The 23,592-nt window shown below is 52.5% G+C and overlaps 1 protein-coding gene across 1 annotated transcript in view; it reads right to left on the bottom strand.

Moving 5' to 3' along the window:
• Positions 1 to 23,592, bottom strand: part of ZNF282 (zinc finger protein 282) — a 26,931-nt gene that overhangs the window by 1,246 nt on the left and 2,093 nt on the right. Inside the window, exons 2-8 of the mRNA XM_049642063.1 lie at positions 21,062 to 21,481; positions 11,841 to 11,967; positions 11,182 to 11,301; positions 9,233 to 9,352; positions 7,883 to 7,996; positions 6,300 to 6,413; positions 4 to 181 (exon numbers count right to left, since the gene is read on the bottom strand). Of these exons, the coding sequence (XP_049498020.1) occupies positions 4 to 181; positions 6,300 to 6,413; positions 7,883 to 7,996; positions 9,233 to 9,352; positions 11,182 to 11,301; positions 11,841 to 11,967; positions 21,062 to 21,481 (1,193 nt within the window). The remainder of the gene's footprint in view (positions 1 to 3; positions 182 to 6,299; positions 6,414 to 7,882; positions 7,997 to 9,232; positions 9,353 to 11,181; positions 11,302 to 11,840; positions 11,968 to 21,061; positions 21,482 to 23,592) is intronic.

The following is a 23,592-nucleotide window of genomic DNA, read 5'->3' as shown; positions in this document are numbered from 1 at the left end:
TGCGCCCCGCCCGCGCCCCGCTCCCCGGCCAGCGCGGGGAAGCCGTCGTCCGGGGGCCCGCCGCCCGCCGCCGTCTCGGCCGCCGGGAGCACCGCCAGGCTCGGCGGAGCCGGCTGCGGCTGCGGCTGCTGCGGCTGCTGCGGGGCGGGGGGCGGGTTCTTCACCAGCAGCAGGCTGTCACCTGCAGAGGAGGACACACGGAGAAGTGACATGCTGATGGCGCTCTGTCCGGGGTCCGCCCCCCCGCACACCCTCCCTGAGAGGGGCCCAGGCCCTTAACGGATTTCCTCTGCAGCTATCTGGGCCTCAGCTTCTCCGAAAAAATGAGGGGACTGAGCAAGGGCAGGGGGCATGTTCCCTATGGTTCCGGGGCTCCTTGACCCTCTGACATGCCCAAAGCCACCCGCTGGCCAGAGAGCACCAGAAGCAGGTCCAGCAGGTGGCACTCAGTTAGGAGAGGAAACACCTGCAGAAAGCAGGGGCAGGGATGGGGGGTGGGGGTGGGGGCTGGGCTATGCGGAAGTCACGTTGGAAGGCCGAATTGCCAGGAAATAAGAAAACCGCATTCTGATGTTTGATGCTAATTTATCTAAGGAGAATCTCTGGACCAGAGGGAAAGAATTTACCAGAACTTATCCAAGGCGAAAGCCTGTCTGGGGGGCCTACAGAAATGGAATGCAGGGAGTGGGGACCAGAACCACACGGCCATTTTCAGTCATGTTTCTTTCAAGCCACTGGCCTTCAGACTTGAACAGCAGCACAGTGCCCGGACCACTGGGCCCAGCCTGCCGTCTCTATCCCCATCAAAACTGACCAGACAACGGGGGGTGGGGGGGGTGGGGGGTGGGGGTTCAGTCAGTTAAGCCTCCAACTCTCGATTTTGGCTCAGGTCACGATCTCGTGGTTCGTGAGTTCAAGCCCCGCATCCGGCTCTACGCTGATAGTGTGGAGCCTGCTTGGGATTCTCTGTCTCCCTCTCTCTCTGCCCCTCCTCCAAGCATTCTCTCTCTCTCTCAAAAATAAATAAATAAACTTAAAAAAAACCCAAAAAACTGACAAGGTAGAGAGCCAACTCCATAGGACACTGGCCAGGGGCAAAAGCCACAGTAACTCTCCCGGCCTCGATCCAGGGTGCCAGGCCTTCAATCCTGTAGGACTGATCGTGGGCTGTGGCCTCCATCGCAGCTGCACCATGGGCCTTGTTTCTCCCTCCACCCAACCTGCTTCTCTCACCCCTTCATTCCCAAGGGGACCCCAAGGAACCACATGCACATAAGCCTCCATTTCAGGGCCTGTTTCCCAGGAAACCCAACTTGAAACAGTCCTAATTTCTACTCTGATAATTCTTCCAACTCGGTGTGCGCATCAATCCACTGCTCTCACCTTCCCATCATGCACCCGCTCCCCTCTGCCCTCCCTTGCTGACCCAGCTTAGTCCCCGTGGTCAGCACCGGGGTCACTGGGCCACGAAACACCCTTTATGCCTCTGCTCTGCTTGCCTGGGGAACCCCAACACAGCAACCATGCTTGAGCAGCTGAAGACGGCTGGCAAAAACTACACAGATCTCAAAAGGGGCCCCCACCCGGCCTGGCACCCTACTCTACTTCTCAGCGTGCCCTGATTTATGGGGCGTACATCCCACCTCTTCCAGCCGCCAGCCTGAGGACTGTTGTTCCCGCCCTCACTGGCCAGTAATGGATTCAGACTTAGGCATGTGACCTCGTTCTGGCCGATGACACGTGAGTAGGAGGCTTCTGGGTGCTTCCTCACTCCTTCGAGTGTAGGAAAAGAGACGGCCTTTCCTTTCCCTCTGGTCTGGATGTGACTGCTTTGGAAGAGCTGTGCCCACCTTGCTCCAGCCATTCCAAGGAGGCTGAACAAAGAGCCGGAAAGAACCCGGGTCCCGGATAATGTAGCTTCATCCTTGAATCAACTTGAGGCTGAACCTCAACTGCCTCTTAGTTATGCAGTGGAATAAATGTCTTCATTGTTGAGGGCAGTTTCAATCAGGGGTCTAAAGCAGTGGAGAACAGCCTACCAGGTACGGTGGTCCAGTATCTCCCAATTTAAGAGAACATTCTCCCCGGACCCCATGTGCTCCCAGGCTCCGCTACCCCATCTCACCTCATCTTTGGTCCTTTTCATACCAATGTTCTTGAAGAGTTATCTACCCTTGCTTTTACTGATCTCTTTCAAACTCTCCCCGCTGAAACAACTTTTTCAAGGTCATCAACAACCTCCAAGTTGCCCAACCCAATGGCCTCTTCGCAGTCCTGCATATTCAGGCCCTCGTTGTGTTTGTAGTTAACCCTCCCTCCCTTGAGAGTCTCTTCTCTTAGCCTCTGGATTTCCTCCAGGTTCACACCTCATGGCTCTTTAATTCTTTGTCTACGCTCTCCCTAGATCTCTTAGAGTCCCCAGCCTTAAAATAACCTATGTGTAATAATTTAGCAGGCCTTTGTCCCTGGTCCCTAGGAGGTAGCCTCTAAATCCTTGGAATTTCCAGGGTGAAAGGAGTGTCTTTCTTATTCAAGGTAGGCTCTGGTGTTATGCTAATGAGGCAATTCGTGGTGAGTGCCTAGATAGTGGAAGCCAAAAACTGATGACTCAGGATCTGGGCTGCCTATGCCTGTAAGACCGTCCCCACTACTGGAGAGAGGGGACAGGCTGGAGAACGACCTCAACCTCACCTCCAGTGGTTCAATCAATCAGAAGTATGCAAAGAAACTCCAGTAAAAATTCTAGACACAGAAGCTTCAGTGAGCTTCTCTAATAGGCAATACATACTGCGTATTGTCACACATCACTGTGCTGGGACGGTGACACTCCTGATCCCACAGGGAGCAGACAACATAAGCTTCAATGTTTAGGACCCTTCCAGAACTGGTCCTGTGGATCTCTCCTTTCGCTCTAATAAAACTAACTATGAGTATAGATGCCTTCCTGAGTTCTGTGAGTTGTTCTAGTGAACTGAACCCCAGGGGCTAATGGGAACCCCTGGATTTGTACCCAGATGGTCACAAGTGAGTGGGTTGGGGACCCTCAAATTTGCAGCTGGTGTCTGAAGTCAGAGCAGTCTCGTGGAGGAGGGTACTTCACCTGGGAAGTCTGGTCTAATTCCAGGGAGTTGCTGTCAGAAGTCATTGCCACCTACAACCCCAGGTGAATCTAACCCCGAGTTCTCTCTTGAACTTCAGACTCCTGTGTTCATCTGCCTACTTGGATGCCATCTCAGATCTCACAGGCCCAAAGTAGAGCACTTGATTTACACAGTGAACCGGCTCTGTCCCAGGACTCACCATTCCAGGAAATGGAATTTTGGTTCAGGTCCTGATTTCACGGTTTGTGAGTTCGAGCCCCACATCGGGTTCTACGCTGACCCCATGGAGCCTGCCAGGGATTCTCTCTGTCCCCCGCCCCCCCCCCCGTCCCTCCCCTTCTCTCTCTCTCAAAAATAAATAAAAATAAATGAACATTAAAAAAAAAAGAAAAGGAAACCAGATCATGTCACTAACCTGTTTCTTCCCCAGGGAGGCCTTTCCTGACTTAACCCCCCGGCCCCCACCCCACCTGCCTGCTTTCCCCCTGAGTCATCACCTCAGAGCCCAGACTGCCCCTGACTTTATCTGGTGTGCTCATGAACTTGCTTGTCCCCCATCACCTTCCCACATAAGGAGCGACCCAGGCTCTTTTTCCCTGCTGTTCCTAAGTACTTGTAATACTGCATAGCACAGAGTAGGCACTGAGGAAATCTTTCTCAAATAACAGAAACTGAAAAAGGCGGGGACCAGAACTTTAACCCAAGGCAGCGAACAACGTGGGAATTTCAGGAGTGGGCCTTCAAATCGCATTTTGTAGGTGTTGGCATCTGCGTAGGGGAGTCTGGCTCTAGGCTCCTGACCCCACTCGCTCCAGAAGCATCTGGTAGCCACGGGACTCCAAAGTCCTCCTCAGACTTCCTGCTTCGATGGAGCCTCACGCACATTCCCTTCCCTTTGGCTGAGTTAGATTTTTCTTCCTGTCTTACACTAGCTATCAGATATAATTGAGGAATCCCTTTTACTACAATGTAGTGTCCAATCAGGCTGAAGTCTGACTTTGGGTCAAATAGGACACCAGGTCTTTCTTGCACACCCCGGGGCAGGGGGAAGGAGGCTGGCAGAGACGGGCATCCTAGGGTTCTGTGTTTTACTCTAATTCCACTACCCTCTCCAGTCCCAAACCCTCTCCAGAAGACGTGATCCCACGTCTCACCAAAAGTCCATCCTGTTGTCCTTGAGAAAGGACGTGCACTCTTTAAACCTCAGAGATACCACAGGTGAGATACTAATTTCAAGACGAACAAGTGGAAGGCGGGCCCCCCCTTCGGGAGAAAGTCAGGAAGCTCTGATAAGAGGCTCTGGTGACTAGGCCGGTGGGAGCATTTCCCGACACTCCTGTCTCCCAAACACTGGGCATTGCCTCCCAAATGCCAAGGTTCGAAGGCCTCCCAATGCCAAGGGCATTGCCTCCCAAATGCAAGGATCGAGGCAAATCGTTCTGTGACTCAGAATATCCAAACCGAGTAGGTAAAATGGTCTGCTCACTTGCAAAGCTTTGCAGTCTCTGTATAGACTCCCCTTGATCATTCCCACGGCCACACAAGGTCTCCAGGAAAAGGCTCCTCCAGGCCCACGTACCCCCAGGCAACTTGGAGAAATCAAGCGGTCGTGCTGAGGGACAAAGGTTTGGGCAGAATTCCTGGCACGGGGTTTAATGAACTAGCACCTACGTCTTCGAGGCCAGAAACGGCCTGAGCACCATCAAGAAGGAAGTGGAAAACTGCGGTTGCTTCTTCCTGGCCTCAGTCAGTCCCCTGGCTTGCCCGGTCTCACCCCAGCCCAGCAGCAGGTCGGAAGAGGACCACTTTAAATTCTATTTTCAACAAGGGCACACGCGGCTCCTCTCCGGCTCCCTGACCAGTCCTCCAGCCCCCGCCAACTCTTCCAGACTGGACTCAACTGGTCTCACGGAGAGCGGGATCCACTTGCCTGGGTTTTAAATGGCCTTCCCGATCAGAAATAATCTATGTGCTCAGCTCTTCCCTGGATTCTAGGCTCTTGGAGGGTTTCAGGAGTATGGACAGGGAGCATACTGACCAGAAGACACTAAGTCAGTCATCTCGAGGGCAAGGACATAGTGCTAAGTCTGGCAAGGAACGCCAGCCAGACGCTAAGGGTGTTAAATGATCCGCGAACATATGCCTAAGGTCACTGGCCAATAAATGAAACTTCAAAAAAGACCCAGGAGACCCAAGTCATGTGAGACGTTTGGTCCCTTACCTACTGGGGGAAAAAAAAATCCCCTCTGCCTGTTGGAGCTTTAGTATCTTTACCAGCTACTTTGGGAGGTCAGCTCAGGGCTGGCTTGGGACTACGGCCAGCGTCTTCTAATTATGTGAGCCACCTGGTGTCATCAACTCCTGCTCAGGCGCCAGTGGCTGGGCTCTCTCCCAGCCCCCTCTCCTTTCTTTGCTGTTACGAGCTGAACTACAGCCCCCCAAAAAGATGTGGAAATCCAAACCCCAGCTACTGCAGAAAGTGACCTTATTTGGAAACAGCCTCTTTCCAGACGTAATTAGTTAAGATGAGGTCATACTGGAGTAGCGTGGGCCCTGACGCCATCTGACTTATGTCTTTAAAGGAAGACGGCTAGGAGAAGACACCGACACGCAGGGAGAACACCACGCGAGGGTAAAGGCAGAGGTGGAGCCATGCATCTGCAAGCCCAAGGAATGCTAAACGCTGCCACAAACACCAGAAGCTAGGAGGTTTTCAGAAAGGGCATGACCCTGCCGACCCCTTGATTTCAGACTTCTGGCCTCCAGAACGGAGAGACAATACCTTTCTGTTGTTCTAAGCCACCCCGTTTGTGGTGCCTTGTTAAGACAGCACTAGGAGGGGCGCTCAGTGGGTTGAGCGGCCGGCTTCGGCTCAGGTCACGATCTCACAGTTTGTGGGTTCGAGCCCCACGTTGGGCTCTGTGCTGACACTTCAGAGCCTGGAGCCTGCTGTGGATTCTGTCTCCCTCTCTCTGCTCCTCCCCCACTCGTGCTCTGTGTGTGTGTGTCTCTCTCTCAAAAATAAACATTAAAAAAAAAGAAGACGACAGCACAAGGACACAAACATGCCTGCCGTCTTCCAAGAGGAAAGGAGACAGTGCTTTGATACAGAACATCACCCTGTCAGGGGGTAGACCAAGGCAAGCAACCATCCCTGTGGACGACATACCCAGGGGCCCCAGGGGACGAGTTACTCACTGGGGCCAGAGTCTAATCCGAGCTCTCCTTCCATGGAGTCACGTGGGCCCCACGGGTATGGCTGCTCCTCCTGTTTGATCCACGACAGAATGTCATGTGCTGAGATCAGAGACTCTGTTCGCGGAAAGAAGGCAGCCTGAGATTCTGTTCATTCCCACTGAGCAGCCCATCAAGGGTTAGAAAACCCTCACATGCAAGGCCCGCCGCCCCGGCTCACAGGGCACGTGGCAGTGGGGCATCTTTGTCTCATTTCCTGGCCTCCTCACCCTCCCAAGCGCCCTCATGGATGGGATCTCGCTTGTGCTCGAGACATTGAGCTGGCCACGGAGGAGGAGGCTTCGCCCAAAGTCTGTGCAGCTGCAGAACCCAGATGAGAACCTGCATCTTCCAATCTGTCCACGGAGCCCCAGAGCAGCCTGCGGGTCCACAAGAGGCCAGAGGGAGGTCTGGTGTCTGACGGCCCGTGGGACCGGGGTACGAGTAATAGGACTTAAGAACCAGCAATGGCAGGGGCGCATGGGTGGCTCAGTTGGTTAAGCATCTGACTTCAGCTCAGGTCATGATCTCGCGGTTCCCGGGTTTGAGACCCACATTGGGCTCTCTGCTATCGGCATGGAGCCTGCTTTGGATCCTCTGTTCCCCTCTTTGTGCTCCCTCTCTCTGTCTCTGTCTCTCTCTCTCTCAAAAATAAATAAACATTAAACAAAAAAATTTTTTAAGTTCTAAAGTTGAAACAAGGAATGCTAGCTTTTTTTCTTTTAATTTTTCTAATGTTTATTTTATTTTTGAGAGAGAGGGAGACAGAGAGAACAAGCAGGGGAGGGGCAGACAGAAGGAGACACAGAATCCAAAGCAGGCTCCAGGCTCCGAGCTATCAGCACAGAGCCTGATGCGGGGCTTGAACTCCGAACCGTAAGATCATGACCTGAGCCGAAGTCAGATGCTCAACTGAGCCACCCAGGCGCCCCAGGAATGCTAGCTTTTATGTCTGATCTTGTCTTCCTGGTGTGTGGGGTCAGTTGAGACCCTGGGGTCATCACTACCAAATATGAGGACACGGGACTTCTCCAGCTCTACAAGCACACGTGAAAACACATACACGCATGTGCGCACACGCACACACACACACACACACACACACGTCCCAGACAGGTGCAACTTCACTGTTCTGTATGCGTGGACCGTACCCAGAAGTTTCTCAGAAGAGATTTAACTAGCGTCCACTCATGAAAAATTCCAAAAAATGTAAATTACTTTCATTCTGTCACAGAAATATACACCAGTTCTAAAAGTCTTTCTGGTTATATTTATTGCTCAAAAATTGTCATTGCTGAAATAACTGTCACGTCAGTTACGTTGACGCAATAAACTGTCAATGTAATGATTCTTTTAGAAAAGCCCTCTGTACTTTACGAATGGTTAGATTCCAAAATCTGTACGAAGTTGCTGAGGGACACGCTGTATTCTATCTCCTGAGCCTTTCACTGGCCTTTAACCAAAAGTGATCAGACTGACTTCCCAGCAGTTACAAAACTCAGAGAGAGTCTCCGTGTCCTTGACATTCATCCTGGTATCTTGCTCACCTGAATTGGGGTCCGTTGGAATATCTCTCTCTGCCAGATCCTGCTGATCCCATACGCACGGGTGCTCCTCCTGTTTAATCCGGGACAAGAGGTCCTGGGCGGAGGCTGGTGAGTCTGTGGGGATACAGCAACAAAGGCCTCAGGGGACACGAGGGGGCCTGCAAGTCTGTGCTCTGAGTAAATCTCTCATCTCCTGCAACGATCTCTTTTCCCTAAAATTCAGGCATAATTGAATCACACTAATTAATTAAAGGTTTAAGTCAGCTTGTCCCCATTTAATGGAGCTTTTGCAGCAGATGAGTGGATACTGTGGGGGGAGCATCATTACCGGTGACTTCGACAGAGAGTCTTTCTGTGCTTCGGGAACTTCAGTCGTTAGAGTAAGAGTCACATTTGAGCACAAAGCTCCACCGTGGCCAGAGGTATTCCTCGCGAGGGGATTTTCCAGGAAAATGAGGCCTTCCATGAGCCTTTTAGATTCACCATTTTATTGGGATTTTTCTAAGATGTATGCTCTCTCTTCTGCAGTCTGCTCAACCTCATTTACTCTTTCTTGCCTTATCTCTCAAAGCTCTCTTTGAAGATACTAATAGTGTGATGCCATCTGGGAGCGTGCCTGATGGAAAGGGAACGGGCTTTCCTCCACTCAGATGATGTGATCCCTTACCTGTGGGCGTGAGGCTCTGACTAAGTGGGGGCTGAGGTTTGTGGTACTCTAACCTCTGGATAAGTAATGAGCTATAGTATGTTACGAGATCCTGTGATGGGTAATTTTGTGACAGCTAGGCCATGGAACCCACATAGTTGGCCAGACGTCATTCTAGATATTTCTGTAAATGTATTTTTTTTTTTTTTCAGAGATTGGTATTTAAATCAGGAACCCTTGAGTCAAACGGACTGCCTTCCACAACGTGGGTGGGCCTCATGCCAACAGCTGAAGGCTTTCATAGAAAAAGACCGAGCACCCCCAAAGAAGAGGGGATCTGGCCAGCAGACTGGACACGGCAGCCTCCACAATCATTGAAGCCAAGTCCTTAAAATCAATCGGTCTGTCTCAGACACACACCCACACTCACCTTGTGGGTTCTCGGGAATAGTTAAAATAGTTGAAAACTGATACAAAAAAGACAAGAAACAGGACAAGCTAAGCCCGGATGAGCGGCAGATTGCCGGAGCCATGTTCGTGCCCCTTCAGGAAACCCTGTCTCTCTGCCCGCCCGAGGTCCAGCTCCTCCATTTCCAGCTCTGGCCTCTGGCCTGGCACACACAATGGACAATGCTGGGGGCCGTCAGACCATGCCGGGCCCTTCCTCTCCCTCCCTGGCTCGGGCAGCTCCTGGACTCACTCACCAGTAATGGACTCCGTGGGGATGGCTCTTTCCTCCAGGCCCCGCTGGCCCCGGACACATAGGGCTTCTTCCCGCTTTACCTGAGAGGACGAATCCTGTGCAGGCACCAGGGGCTCCGCTCCTGGGGAGAGGGAATCATGTCATTTTGGTGTCCTTTCTGAACAACATCACCCGGATGTTCTTGGGGTCAGGAGCACGGCTGACGGCACTTGTGAGGGAAGGACACGGGGGCTTCGGGTTCCTGGTGGGCAACTGCAGGGGACCCCGAGAAGCAGAAGGTCCTGGGAGCAGAGAAACAATCAGTATTCAGGACAAAGGGGTAGGCCTGGCCACAAGATGAGGTGTAATAAGGCCGGGAGAGAGTTCCAGAAACAGCCCAGGCTGGGTTCGGGGCTAATCAGGACCAGATCAGAAGTTTGACCTCCGTGTAGGAGTCACTGATTTTCACTTTTCACCCCAGTCAGAAAGAGGTGGCCAGATACACACACACACACACACACACACACACACACACACACAGGCCAGGTCCTTCTGATGTTCCATGGCGTGATGTACCAGCCCCGGCAGCAGGCGGCTTGGGTGGAGGGGGACAGATTAGATGAGGGACTGGGTTCAATACTGCCCGCAGCCCAGCAGGCGAGTCACCCGACCTCTCTCTCGGCCTGCTCGTTCCCCCCACAATGTGGGCATAGCGACCACAGCTCTAGCTCCCGCACAGGGATGGATGAGAACTCGGGGAGACTGCTGATGTACCGGACTGAAACGTGAACGCCTGCAGAGCTGGAAGGCAGGGAAGGGGCCGCTCGGATGAACTGTCCAGAGACAGAAACTTGATCAGTGGTGGCCGGTGGCTGGGGGCCGGGGGCTTGGGGGGGGAAGTAGGAGTGACTGCTCATGGGTCCAGGGTCTCCCGTGAGGAAAATGTTCTGGAACTCGACAGTGGTGACGGTCACACAGCTTTGTGAACCACTGAATTACACACTTTATAAGAGTGACTTTAGGGGCGCCTGGGTGGCTCGGTTGAGCGTCCGACTTCAGCTCAGGTCATGATCTCGAAGTTAGTGAGTTCGAGCCCTGCGTCGGGCTCTGTACTGCCAGCTCAGAGCCTGGAGCCTCCTTTGGATTCTGTGTCTCTGTCTCTCTCTGTCCCTCCCCTGCTCACACTCTGTCTCTCTCTCTCTCTCTCAAAAATAAATAAACTTAAAAAAAAATTAAAATAAATAAATACATAAATAAAAGAGTGACTTTATGGCACATGAATTACATCTCAATGAAGAGAACAGACTGGCAAGGAGGGGTCGCTACCTTCTAAGGGAGCTTCCTTAAAAAGGACAGAGTTCAGGGGCACCTGGGCGGCTCAGTTGGTTAAGCGTCCGACTTCAGCTCAGATCACGGTCTCAAGGCTGAGTTCAAGTCCCGAGTTGGGCTCTGTGCTATCACTGTCGAGCCTGCTTCAGATCCTCTGTCCCCGCGCCCCCTCCCCTACTCATAATGTCAGGAACTAGATCTCCTGGGGACCACACATCCCCTCTTGAGTAAGGAAGGCAGTGAGGAAGGCGTGAAGTGTGAATCTGCCTGTGGTGAGGCCCCAGCAAAACCCCGTATCCATGCGGGCTCCCCATCTGCCCCGGGGCTAGGCCCGGCTGCTCCCAGGTCTCCAGCCTCTCCCTGCAGGCGGAGGTCAGGCCTGGGAGGCTGCGAGCCTGCTCCTCTCTTCTCTCTGCCCAGCTCACCTGGGCCTCCACAGCTGCCTGGCTCTGACCCAACAGACAAGCTCGGTGCTCCTTGGGCCCAGAAGCCTCTTCCTGTAAGTGACTGCCATTATTTCGGTGGTGGCAGAACCGGCCCCAAGAACGACTCAAGGGAAGCCCGTCTTGAACTCAAGCAAGGATGGTGAGGCTTCTCTCCTGCCCTGACCTTGGCCCGGGGCTTTTTTTCAGCTGCCATCACCTGTGTCTGGATCCATTAGGATTTCTCGCTCTTCTGGATCACGCTGCTCCCACACACAAGGCTCTTCCCTGGGCTCCGCCTGGGATGGCGCATCCGGCTTGGGCACTGCGCCCTCCGCGTCTAGAATGAGTTGGAGGGGAAGGAAGGACACAGCGAAGTTGACCAACGGATCCCGATCAAGGGCGCTGGCAGAAGTCTCCCTCACCCCAAATGCCCTCCCCACCAGAGGGCCCCTCGAGGCGGTGGCCATCACGTATACGAGCTAATCTCTTATGAGGAACCTTGAGAACCAGCGGACGGATTCCCAGGTTCTGGTGTAGAAACAGCTGGACTCTGAAAGCCAGCAGCAGACAGACCGTGGCTCATCCAAGGCTATTGGGATGAGGCGTGTAGTCAGGTGCCAGTGATGCGGTTTGGCTACATTCCAGAACAAAGCAGCCCCGAGCTGAGTGCTATAGTGACAGTTCCCGTAACTGGGCTTTCAACCATCGTGTTGTTAGAATCATTCTATCTTTAGGGCATTATAAGCACAGAGTTTCTTGCATTTCCCTGAGGGATAAACACGAACACCTTGCCCGGGTGGTGTGAACGTGGGTTGGAAAGCGTTTCACTGCCCTCTGCACACGCTGCCTGCCCCAGAGGAGGGAGGGCGCTCTTACCCAGGGACACCAGGGTTTTGTAGTTCTCCTTGACAAGGTTGTTGTAAAGCTCCTTCTGCCACTCGTCCAAGTTCTTCCACTCATCCTCAGAGAAGTAGACAGCGATGTCGACAAAGGTCACCGGAACCTGGGCCGACAAGAGTCACAGTCTGGCATCTGCTTGCTTGTCCCCACAGCCTCCCCTCCAGGGGCCACGGGGACCCTTTCACCCCAGAGTCTGGCCTTCGATCTCCACGGCTCCTTGCCCCCCAGATCCCAGCCCAGTCCACCTCAGTGGGCACAGTCCACTCTACTCCCGATCTTCTTATGCTTCCAAAACAGGGATGGTCAACATGCCATCGCCCCACCCCTTTTTTTTTTTTTTTTTTTCAACGTTTTTTATTTATTTTGGGGACAGAGAGAGACAGAGCATGAACGGGTGAGGGGCAGAGAGAGAGGGAGACACAGAATTGGAAACAGGCTCCAGGCTCCGAGCCATCAGCCCAGAGCCTGACGCGGGGCTCGAACTCACGGACCGCGAGATCGTGACCTGGCTGAAGTCGGCCGCTTAACCGACTGCGCCACCCAGGCGCCCCCCCACCCCTTTTTTTTAACGCACTTAACCATATCCTTTGTAAGTTCGCTTTCAGGTAAACTGGGTACCTGAAGGCAGAGCTGAAATCCACATGCTGCTTTTGGCACTCCAGGTGTCAGAGGTGTGGAAGGTTCTCAGAGGGGGGGTCCCTGTCCCCAAACCTGTATTTCCAGTCAGGTTAGCTCAAGGTACACGCTTACATTTTTGTCACCAAAACACGTAAATCTAAGGGCGTGTACTAAAGCTGCAGGACCTTGATCTCGACGGTTCGACGCTAGATTCCCAAGCATCTGGAGGCACCTGCTTTGGAGCCAGTAACTGTGTGTTGAATATGTTGAACGGCTGTTGCCAGTACTGGGCAGCTAAGTCCACTGCAGCCTGGCTCACCCATCGCCGGTGCGGCTCCCTAGTGATTCCACCCAGTCTAGTCTGTTCTCCAGGACTCCTATTTCGGTATGACAAGGGTCCTTGTCTCTACTCCCCTCAGACGCTCACTGGCATGGCCCAGCCTCGCACCAAATCTTTCAAAATGGTTTCGCTTCATGACTTTATTATCTGAGCTTCCCCTCCGGGACACATGGCCTTGTCGCCATCGCTCGCACCCTGGCCTCCCACCCTCCATTCTCCCCAGCCCTAACTGGAGTGGGTCAGGCTTCGAACCTGCACACACGTGTGGCCAAGGCAAGCCCCTGCGGCACCTCTGGACACATTACATAAGGACAGCCCTCGGGGCACCTGGCCCACTGGCGTCCAGCTCGGTGAGTGGGCAGTGCCTTTACATGAATTAGAAATGTCTAGGGGCACCTGGGTGGCTCAGTCTTTGGCTCAGGTCATGATCTCACAGCTCGTGAGTTCAAGCCCTGCGTCGGGCTCTGTGCTGACAGCTCAGAGCCCAGAGCTTGCTTCAGATTCTGTGTCTCCCTCTCTCTCTGCCCCTTCCTTGCTCATGCTCTGTCTCTCAAAAATAAATAAACAGTAAAAAAATTTAAAAGAAGAAGAAGAAGAAGAAGAAGAAGAAGAAGAAGAAATAATAATAATAATAATAATAATAATAATAATAATAATAATATCTAGGGGCCCCTGGGTGGCTCAGTCAGTTAAGCATACTCTTGGTTTCAGCTCAGGTCACAATTTCACGGTTCGTGGGATCAACCCTCACATCAGGCTCTGCAGCAACAGTACAGAGCCTGCTTGGGATTCTCTCTCTCTGCCTCTCCCCTGCTGGTGCGTGCTCTCTCTCTCTCTCTCTGTCTCAAATAAATAAACTTAAAAAAAAAAAAACTTTCATTAAAAAAAAAGAGGGTACCTAGGTGGCTCAGTCGGTTAAGCGTCCAACTTTGGCTCAGGTCATGATCTCGTGGTTCACGAGTTCAAGCCTTGAGTCAGGTTCTGTGCTGACAGCTCAGAGCCCAGAACCTGCTTCAGATTCTGTGTCTCCCTCTCTCTCTGCCCCTTCCCTGCTCATGCTCTGTCTCTCTCTCTCTCTCTCAAAAATAAATAAACACTAAAAAAATTAAAAAAAAAAAAAAGAAGAAGAAGAAATGTCTAGGGGCCCCTGGGTGGCTCAGTCAGTTAAGCATCTGACTCTTGGTTTTGGCTCAGGTCACAATTTCACAGCTCGTGGGATGAGGTCCCCACATAATGCTCTGCAGCGACAGTACAGAGCCTGCTTAGGATTCTCTCTCTCTGCCTCTCCCCCGTTGGTGCTGTCTCTCTCTCTCTCTCTCTCTCTCTCTCTCTCAAATAAATAAACTTAAAAAAAAAAAAAACTTTCATTAAAAAAAAAAGAAAAAAAGAGAGGACTTAGGTGGCTCAGTCGGTTAAGCGTCCAACTTCGTCTCCGGTCATGATCTTGCAGTTCACGAGTTCAAGCCTCATGTCGGGTTCTGTGCCGACAGCTCAGATCCTGGACCCTGCTTCAGATTCTGTGTCTCCCTCTCTCTGTGCCCCTTCCCCACTCATGCACTCTCTCTCTCAAAAAAACAAAAACAAAAACAAAAACACCAGACCCGCTGGTTCCCAGCTCAGTGAGTGGGCAGAGGCTTTATATAAATTAAAAATGTCTTGGGGGTACCTGGGTACCTCAGTTGGTGAAGTGTCTGTCTTCTGCTCCACTCATAACCTCACGGTTCGTGGGTTCACGCCCCTTGTCAGGCTCCATGCTGACAGTGCAGAGCCTGCCTGGGATTCTCTTTCTCTTTCCCTCTTTCTCTCTGCCCCTCTCCCACTCTCACACATGATGCCCTCTCTCTCTCTCTCAAAATAAATAAATAAACGTTAAAAAAAAAAAACGACAGAGGGGCACCTGGGTGGCTCAGTCGGTTGAGCGGCCGGCTTCGGCTCAGGTCATGATCTCACGGTCCGTGAGTTTGAGCCCCGTGTCAGGCTCTGTGCTGACAGCTCAGAGCCTGGAGCCTGTTTCAGATTCTGTGTCTCCCTCTCTCTGACCCTCTCCCGTTCATGCTCTGTCTCTCTCTGTCTCAAAAATAAATAAATGTTAAAAAAAAAATGACAGAATTGTCTGCTCTCACATCAGGTGCTCATAACCTTACGGGCATCCTGCACACCTATATGGCACCCGCTGAGTGATAGCTCACGCATCACCCATCTTTAGAGACAGAACAGAATTCCTAATTTCCTGGATCTTCCACCAGACTTCGGCAAATCCCCAACCTGGGAAAACCGACACAGACCACTTTCTGCATTTGAATTTCCTGCTGCTAGACAAAAGTCACAAAATTCTGCAGGTGACACCCACCATACATTCGTGCCACTTGTCCCAAGGCTGCTTTGGAAGCCTCTCGTTGATCTTGTTGACATCTGCTGTGCTCCCTGAGAGGCATCTTTCAAACTCTTCCCTCCTCCCAACCCTCCCCTACCCCCATCGGTCCCAGATTTTGCTCACAGGTAGCTGCTGGCAAGCTCCCCTTCTTGGCCCGTCTCACCAAGCCAACCCTCCTGCTAACATGCCCCTCATTTCTCCTCCATCTCCTGCCCGGGAAACTCAACCCAAACAATCTTTTCTCTCTGACATCCCAGGCTCTCCCTTGTGGGTCACCCAACCTAAGATGAACCCAACTCTGCTGCGTCAAGAGACCCTACCCTCCCTCTTCGCTTGAAACACACTTGGCATTTCTTCTCCACAACCCATGCCTCCTTTAACCCTTTACAATCCGGCTATGAACCCCTCACACTCTGAAACCACACCCTGGATGGTCATCAGTGGCCTCTTGTTAACCCTCACCCTTTCAGACCTCTTTGAAAGGGCAGATCGCTTTTCTGGAATGTTCTCCTTGTTGGTTTCCACAACTCTGCTTCCTCCTGCCCACCACAGCTTACTGCTTCCTCTTCCTCCCCCAACCCCAAGGCTCTGCCCTTCCCCTTCCCTGTTCCTTCGCTTTTTCTTCAGCAAATTCATCCCCTGCACCACCTCAGTGGTTACCTCTTTGCACATGACACTCTTCAGCTTTCCTTGTTGCCTTCAGAGTTCAGATTTCCACAGCCCTCTGAGTGGCTCCATTCAGTCGCCTTTTAGGTACCTCAAACTACATGTATCCAAAACCAAGTTCATTCTCTTTTCCAACAGGCCGACTCCTCGGCCTCACTTCATCATTTCTATGAAGAGTCACAATTCTGGAATCATATTCTCGCGGTCGGAAATAGACATCCCTTCATAAAAACTTCCCTGGGCCAGGATACAGCAGACAGTCTGAGACATGGCTGGAGACTGCAGGGAGCCTACAGTCTGGCTAGACAGAAAAACCATCCGTGAATTATCTGTCGGCCAATTAACAGACACAATAGAACCCAAAAGGCACAGAGGATCTGAGAGACAACAGCCTTCCTTGGATCTGACAAAGCGGATGCATTTAGCATGGCCAAGAGTACACGACGAATTGTAACTATTACTAGCAACGTTAATTAACTTTCTCATGGTGCTTTACGGGCGTGGGTTTTACAACAGGCCCACAAATTCTTTGACCGTCCCTTCCAAAAGTACAGCCCAATTCTCCTCCCCCTGAGTGCGGGCAGAAGATTCAGTGACCCACTTCTAACAAACAAATTAAGCAGCGATGTGTACGATTTCTGAGCCCAGGTCATAAAAGACATTACGGCTCTGCGCCGGTCTCTCTCTGGGGTCACTCAGTCTTGGGGGACAGCTGCCATGTCGTGAGGACACAACAGGCGTGTTGGGAGGTCCACATGGTGGGGAACTGAGGCCTCCTGCCATCAGCCAAGTGAGTGGGCCATACCGGAGACAGGGTCTCCAGCCTCGGCCGAGCCTTCAGGTGACCATAAACTGGATTAATAACTTCATGAGACTCTGAGCCAGAACCACTCAGCCAGAACTCCCTAAGTTCCTAACCCACAGAAAGCACAAGATGGTAAATACGCTAAGTTTTGGAGTAATCTGTTACACAGCCACAGGTAACTAACACACAGCGAGCTACACAGTGTTGTCCCATCAACAAAATCAATGAATCCTCACAACTTATGCGACACACGTATCATCATTTTCATTTCCCGTGAGAATACTGAAACTCAGAAGGACCAGCTGGGCATTTACCTACAGCATCATTTACTTCTCCTTCACTTCTTTCAAAAGAGGGACTGAGGAGGCTCCGCGACAACCAAAAACAGACTTCAGCAGGTGTGGGAAGACAGGACGTGGCAAAAGCCAAGATTCACACCCTAGTCCTCTGATCCCAGACCCCATACCCATCCCATCGTTCTGCGAGGGCATATGTCAACTTGGAACGCCTAACGCCCGATCCGATGCACAGAACACACAAAGGTGCCACCGGAGGCCACGGAGCCGGGTTAAAGCATGCGGCACGGAGAAGGGGACAGGGCAGTGTGTGAAGAGATGCCGGTTGGGCCAGATAAGCAGTGTGCCAAACCACACTGAGAAGGAGCATCTGTGGCTGCAGCGGGAGGGGGTATTCGAGAGAGGAACCAAACCACTCTTACCACTCAGTTCTAGGAGCCCGCAATAAATTGCCGTCACACCACTCTGCTGGCAAAGTCACTGCCTCGGTTGCCTCAGCAGATATGGAGACAGAGGAGACCCAATCCCTTATTTGGAGGTGGGAGCTCTCCAGCTGGACAGACTCACTCGGCAAATACTTTTGGAATACTGACTAAAGTCAGGTACAGCTATAGGCAAGGAGACACAGCAGTGAACCATGCAGAAATGACATTCCGGTCAGAGAAAACCATCCAAGGGGGCAAAAAAAAAAAAAAAAAAAAAAAAAGGAAGTACATACTTACGGTGCCCAATGGCACAGAGCAGGGACAGGGAAAAGAGCATGTAGGGATGGGGGGGCGTGGTTTTCTTGTTTGGGGGGAGGGGCATGGAAGGGCAGACCCCTGGATGGATGGAAGCAATGGGAGGGGTCCAGGTAGGTACTCAGGGAGGGAGCTTGCTAGTGGAGGAAAGTCCCTGAGGTGAGACTGCGTGGCCGGGAAGGAGTGGACAGGAAGGGCGGAGGGGAGAGGAGGTCAGAAAAGTGCAGCTGGAGAGAGGGCTCCTGATGGAACAGGGGCTTTTATGTTGCATGAGGGGGAAGCCATTTGGGGGTTTTAAGCAGAAGTAACTGATTTTTTTTTTTTAATTTTTTTAAATGTCTATTTTTGAGAGAGAGAGAGAGAACATGCACAATTGAGGGAGGGGCAGAGAGAGAGAGAGAGAGAGAGAGAAAGAGAGGGAGACACAAAATCTGAAGCAGGCTCCAGGCTCTGAGCTGTCAGCACGGAGCCCTACTCATGGCTCAAACTCACGGACCTCGAGATCATGACCTGAGCCAAAGTCAGAGGCTTAAATCAGCCACCCAGGTGCCACTAACTGGTTTATATTTTTGAAGGATCGCTCTGGCTGCTCTGCTGAGAACAGACTGTACAGGGTGAGGGACGAGGATGGAGACCAGGCAGGAGACCATGGCGACAGAGGTTCCCACCAGATGATGGTGGGAGCAGTGGAGATGGAAAGCAGAGATTAGACCATGGACAGTATTTTGAAGAAGAGTCAGGCAGACAGCATTTACCAATCTATTGGAAGGAGGGTTGAGAAAGAAAGGAAGCAAACGTGACCCCAAGGTTTTTGGCTTGAACGCCTGTAAGGGTAGAGTCGTCTTCCATGGAGACGAGGATGATTCGGTTAGAACAGGTTTCAGGCAGAAGATGGGAGTTCAGTTTGGTCGCGTTAAATCTAAGATACTGATTGAATACCACTGGATTAGCAGGTAGACATGTGAATCTAGCATTTAAGAAGGAAGTCTGGGCAAGAGACAGAGAAAGAGTGTGGGAGGGGGAGACTGCATTCGGGAGCCGACAGCACACAGGCTGCATTCAGAACTCCAAGACGAAATGAAATCATGAGGGAGGGAGTGTAGATAATGAGTCAAAGGTCAACACCCAGCTCCGGACCTCTCCAAACAGAAGAGGTCGGGAAGTGGAGGTGAACCAGTGCAGAAGACTGAGCAGGAGCCACGAGTAGATAGGAGCAGAATCAAGAGAGGTGACTTGGGAGCCATGTGAAAAGGTGTTTCAAGGAGGGGGGTGGCTTCCTGTATGCATTGCCACCTTCGGGGCAGAGAGGACGAAGACAGAACTGACTGTGGACATCATGAAGGCTTTGGCAAGATGAACAGGATGTAGAGGTGACAGCAAAAGCCTGGTGGGCAGAGGTTCCAGGGAGAATGATCCAATTACCAAGGTACTGGGATACTGAGAATAGAGGAACACGTTCAACGAGACCATGGAGGACGCAGAGGCAGAATCCAGACAGTCAGAAACTTGGGAGGACACATGGCCCACTTTCTTCTACATACACTTTTCTTTTCTTTTTTTTTAATGTTTATTTATTTTGAGAGAGAGAGAGAGAGCTGGGGAGGTACAAAGAGAGAGGGAGGCAGAAGACCCAAAGCAGGCTCTGTGCTATCAGCACACAGGGGATCATGGGGCTCAAACTCACGAACCACAAGATCATGACCTGAGCCGAAGTCAGATGCTTAACCAACTGAGCCACCCAGGTGCCCCTCTACAGACACTTTTCATGGAAAAATGAAAGAGACGAAGGAGGAACTGACAGATTTTAAAAGACTTAAAAAAAAAATAGCACCTTCTTAAGTTCTGATCCAAACAAATTAATAGAAAACAAATTATAACATGTTTGGAAGACCAGAAAATGTGAACACTGACTGGATGTCTGAGTGGGCTGAGGCTTTTGTGGTGGTAGCAATAATGAGACATTATTTCAGAAAAAGACTCTACTTTTTAGAGCTATACACTGAAATATTTACAAAAAAAAAAAAAAAAAAGACTGATATCTGAGACTGGCTTCAAAATAAAATGGGAGGGGATGTGGGTAGGGATTTAGAGGAAATGGGCAAAGGGCTGACAGCCATTGAAACTGGACAAAGGATGGGCACCTGGGTGGCTCAGTTGGTTAAGGGTCCAACCGCAGGTCAGGTCATGATCTCATGGCTCGTGAGTTCGAGCCCCGTGCTGGGCTCTGTGCTGACAGCTCAGAGCTTGGAGCCTGTTTTGGATTCTGTGTCTCCCTCTCTCTCTGACCCTCCCCCACTCACGCTGTGTTCCCCCCCCCCCCCCCCCGCCTCTTTCAAGGATAAACATTAAAAAAAAAATTAAAAACAAAACAAAACTGGACGACGGGTACAGGACAGTTCATCACACTATTCTATCTACTTGTGTGTATATTTGAATTTTCTATAATAAAAAGATGAAAAAGGGGAGGGAGAGAAGGAACTGGAGACAGCAAATACTGATGACTCGGTTAAGGAATTCTGCTCTAATGAGGAGCAGAGAAATGAGGCACGGGCTGGAGGGAGAGGCAGGGTCTAGGGACGGTTTCGTTACAGAGACAGGCAATGTTCGAAGATGTCTAGAGCAACCAGTAGAGGCAGGAGTGGACGACCCAGAGGAGAAAGGGGGAGAAGGCCCGAGTGAGCCCCGGGGTCGGTGAAGGGTGGGCCAGTAAGGCCACAGGAACAGGGAAGGCAGCAGGCCCGAGGCAGCATCGGATGAATGTGGTGGCTTCACGTGCATCTCTTTTGGGGACTCCCATTTTCTCAGTGGACCAGAGGCTGGGTCATCGATCAACCGTGCTATGTTGAGGATCCAGAGGGACAGTGGGAGAGCGAATGGAAGGGGGAAATGGAGCATGAATTCTGAGCTGCAAGAGGGGCCCACAGAGGGGACGGTCACAACTTCCTAGCAATTCCAGTTAGCATGGTTTGGGGTGTGTCTCAGCCACGCTCAGATAAGTTCATCCGAAGATAACCAATGACTCATGGTCGTCTGTAGGTGCCAAGGGGAAACCCCAAGCAATGAAGGCTGCAGGAGTCTGCAGACACCCAGGTACCTTGGGGGTATTGGGAAAGGTGACGGGAAAGGCCAACAGAGAAAAGCAGCACACGGATTCCGCGGGGAATGGGTAGAGGGCAGCCTCACGGAGCTAGAAAATTCAAGACTAGGTTGTTTAAGCGGAGGCAGGCTTTAAGAGAAACTGAAATCCCACATGGGGGAGCCAGAGAGTTTCATGGGCAGGACTGGCAATTTGGAATCAAGAGTTGTTCACATGTGCGGGTCCTCGCTTCCATCTCTGCCCGCGAGGACCGCTACGTACCTTGGGGACCTCCCCCTTGCTGCCTGGCGGCAGCCTCAGCACCCAGAAGTTCCTGTTTCTCAGCAGGTTCTCCATGTTCTCCAGCCGCCTCTGCAGCAGCCCGTACTCCTGCAGCAGGGTCCCCAGCACGGCCCACTTGCTCTCCATGTGGTTCCCGAACTCCACGGCCGTCTTCTCGCAGTCTGCCAGCTTCTTCTCGGCGGTGCCCGTCCGCCCCTCCAGATTTAGCAGCTGGCTGGCCTGGGCATCCACCTTCCTCTCCACGGCCTGAATGGCGGCCACCACGGTCCAGAGCGAGATCTCTGCTGTGGGCAGCTGGGGCTCTCTCATCATGCGGTCAGGGAAGACGGGTGCCCTATCTGGGAAGGGCGGGAACTGAAAAGGCATCGGTCGCCGGGCATCCATGTCCCATTCTTGAGCCTGTGTGCGGAGCGAGAAAGTGACAGTCTGGGATGAGACCCCATGTGAGTGGGGAGTGGGGCCTGACAACAGGAAACAACGAATCAAATGCCTCAGATTCTCGCCCTTCCGCCATGCCCCCACCCTCCAGGCCACGCTGTTCGTTAATGTCCCCAGTGACAGCTCAAGCAGCCCAGCCAACCTTCCCATTTCCTGCCATGGTCACTGGTTCACCTACCTCGACCCTTGGCAGGTCAAGGCTGTGGACAACCCCCCCCCCACCCCCCCCCCCCCCCCCCCCCCCCGCCCCCCGCCTACAATGTCACATATCACTTTCACAGAACAGCCGCTTTCCTCAGGGGCTAGACTTAGTGATGAACTCTCTCTGGAGTTGCCTAGTGCTTTCTGTTTCAGAGTAAGAATTTTCTTGTAAGTCATCTGACCCTAATCTTCCCAGCCATCTCTAAGCAGGTTGGGGCAAGAATGATTATCTCCGCCTTCAAGATGATGGAACTGAGGCACGGAGAAGTGGTGGTCATTCTACGGCACCCGGTTTCACCGCCAAATGGGGCAGCTCTAGGTGCCGCAGGGAACAAAAACACAGTTGAGGAAAGTGCCACCATACCCAGCAGGGCTGTGACCCAAGGAGCCACCAGAGAGCCCCAGTGAGTGAGCTGAAGGGCAGCCTTTTTTCCATATACAACTACTTATTCATATTTTCTAAAATGAAAATAGGCTCACCAGAAAACATTCACTGACGAGGGGAGAAGAGGACGTGCCTAAGAGGAAGAGGAGACTTCCCAGTCCCGTCCTTGCTTCCTGGAGGAGGGGCACCCCAGGGTGCAGCTCTGTCCCCAGAAGGTGAGGCCCCCTGGGTACAAGTTGGGAGCTAAACCCTGTGACCAAGAGGGGGTGGTCACAGTTCATTGGTGACCTGGGAACCAGCCCCATACCATAGCAGCAACCAGGGCTTAATAATGGACAACAGCAGGGATGATAGCCAATTCTCCTTACATGTGCGATGGGAGGAGGTATCGTTTTCTTTTCTCCCTGTTGCTGCTAAAGAGGCCCTCAGGCTGGGCAACGTGGTGGCTTGCTGCTTAGGGGTGACCCGGGCAGGCTAGGGACAAGCATGCCAACTGCTCTAACTCTAAGCAGCTGTGACCGTCACAGAGGAACACCCCACAGCTTCTAGGGAATCGCTCGGTGACCTGGGATAAAGGGGAACAGGGCCCTGGATGCCAGGCCCTGCAGAAGAAAGAGGCGATGTTTCCATCAAAGCCATCCATCTAGAGCAGATTTAGGCTTGACTCCTCCGGGCCCGTAGGAGGAGACAAGGGCCGACAGCGGAAGCTCAGAGCGTCCCCAGGCCCAATTTGCTTTTGGAAGGTTTAGAGACCTAAGGCTGAAAAATGATCCAACACAACGGAGCAGCTCCTGGCTAACTTGTCAGAACCCGGTCGAGAAGCAGGCCAGGAACAGAGGGGGCTTCTGGGGGATCCGCCCAGGGTCGGTTCCCACACTCTCCGGGGGCGGGGGGGGGGGGGGGGGGGGGGGGGGGGGGGCGGGGAGACCCGTCCAGGTCTCCATGGGCACCACCTCCTCGCCTTTTACACAGTACATAGCTCCCAAGCACTGGCTATCAAACTCCTCTGCACACTGAGGTCCTCACGGAGCTTTAAAGAACTGACTGGTGTCTCCTCTCAACCTTAGAGACGCTGATTTCACTGGGTTGGGGCCAAGTTGGGCGTCAGGAGTCTTAAACGCTGCTCGGGTGACTCTAACGTGCAGCCAAGTTTGCCAACGGCTGAAAAGAAGGCAAAGTCACCTCTCGACGGCCCCTCTCCTCCGTCACACCCGGTGCAAGGGAAAAGCGAATGACTCGTTAGACTTGGTGCAAGATGGCAATACAACATCCAAAAATATCTTTTTGTCAAAGTGGCTACGGTGTAAACCTGTTGGGGTACGCAGGTGCGCACACGCCCGGGGCCGGGGCACGAGTGCGGCGGGCCGAGCGCTCCGCCGCCGGGCGCGAAGGGGAGCCGCGGTCACGGCTCCGCCAGGTCTCGGCCCCCTTCCCCGCGGGGCCTCCTCCGGGCGCCCGCACCCCGTGCACGCGGCCTCGGGGCCTG

Source organism: Panthera uncia, chromosome A2 (assembly GCF_023721935.1).
Source record: "Panthera uncia isolate 11264 chromosome A2, Puncia_PCG_1.0, whole genome shotgun sequence".
Lineage (NCBI taxonomy): Eukaryota > Metazoa > Chordata > Mammalia > Carnivora > Felidae > Panthera > Panthera uncia.
Note: the sequence above shows the minus strand (reverse complement) of the source record. Positions and strands in the feature narration are given on the sequence as shown.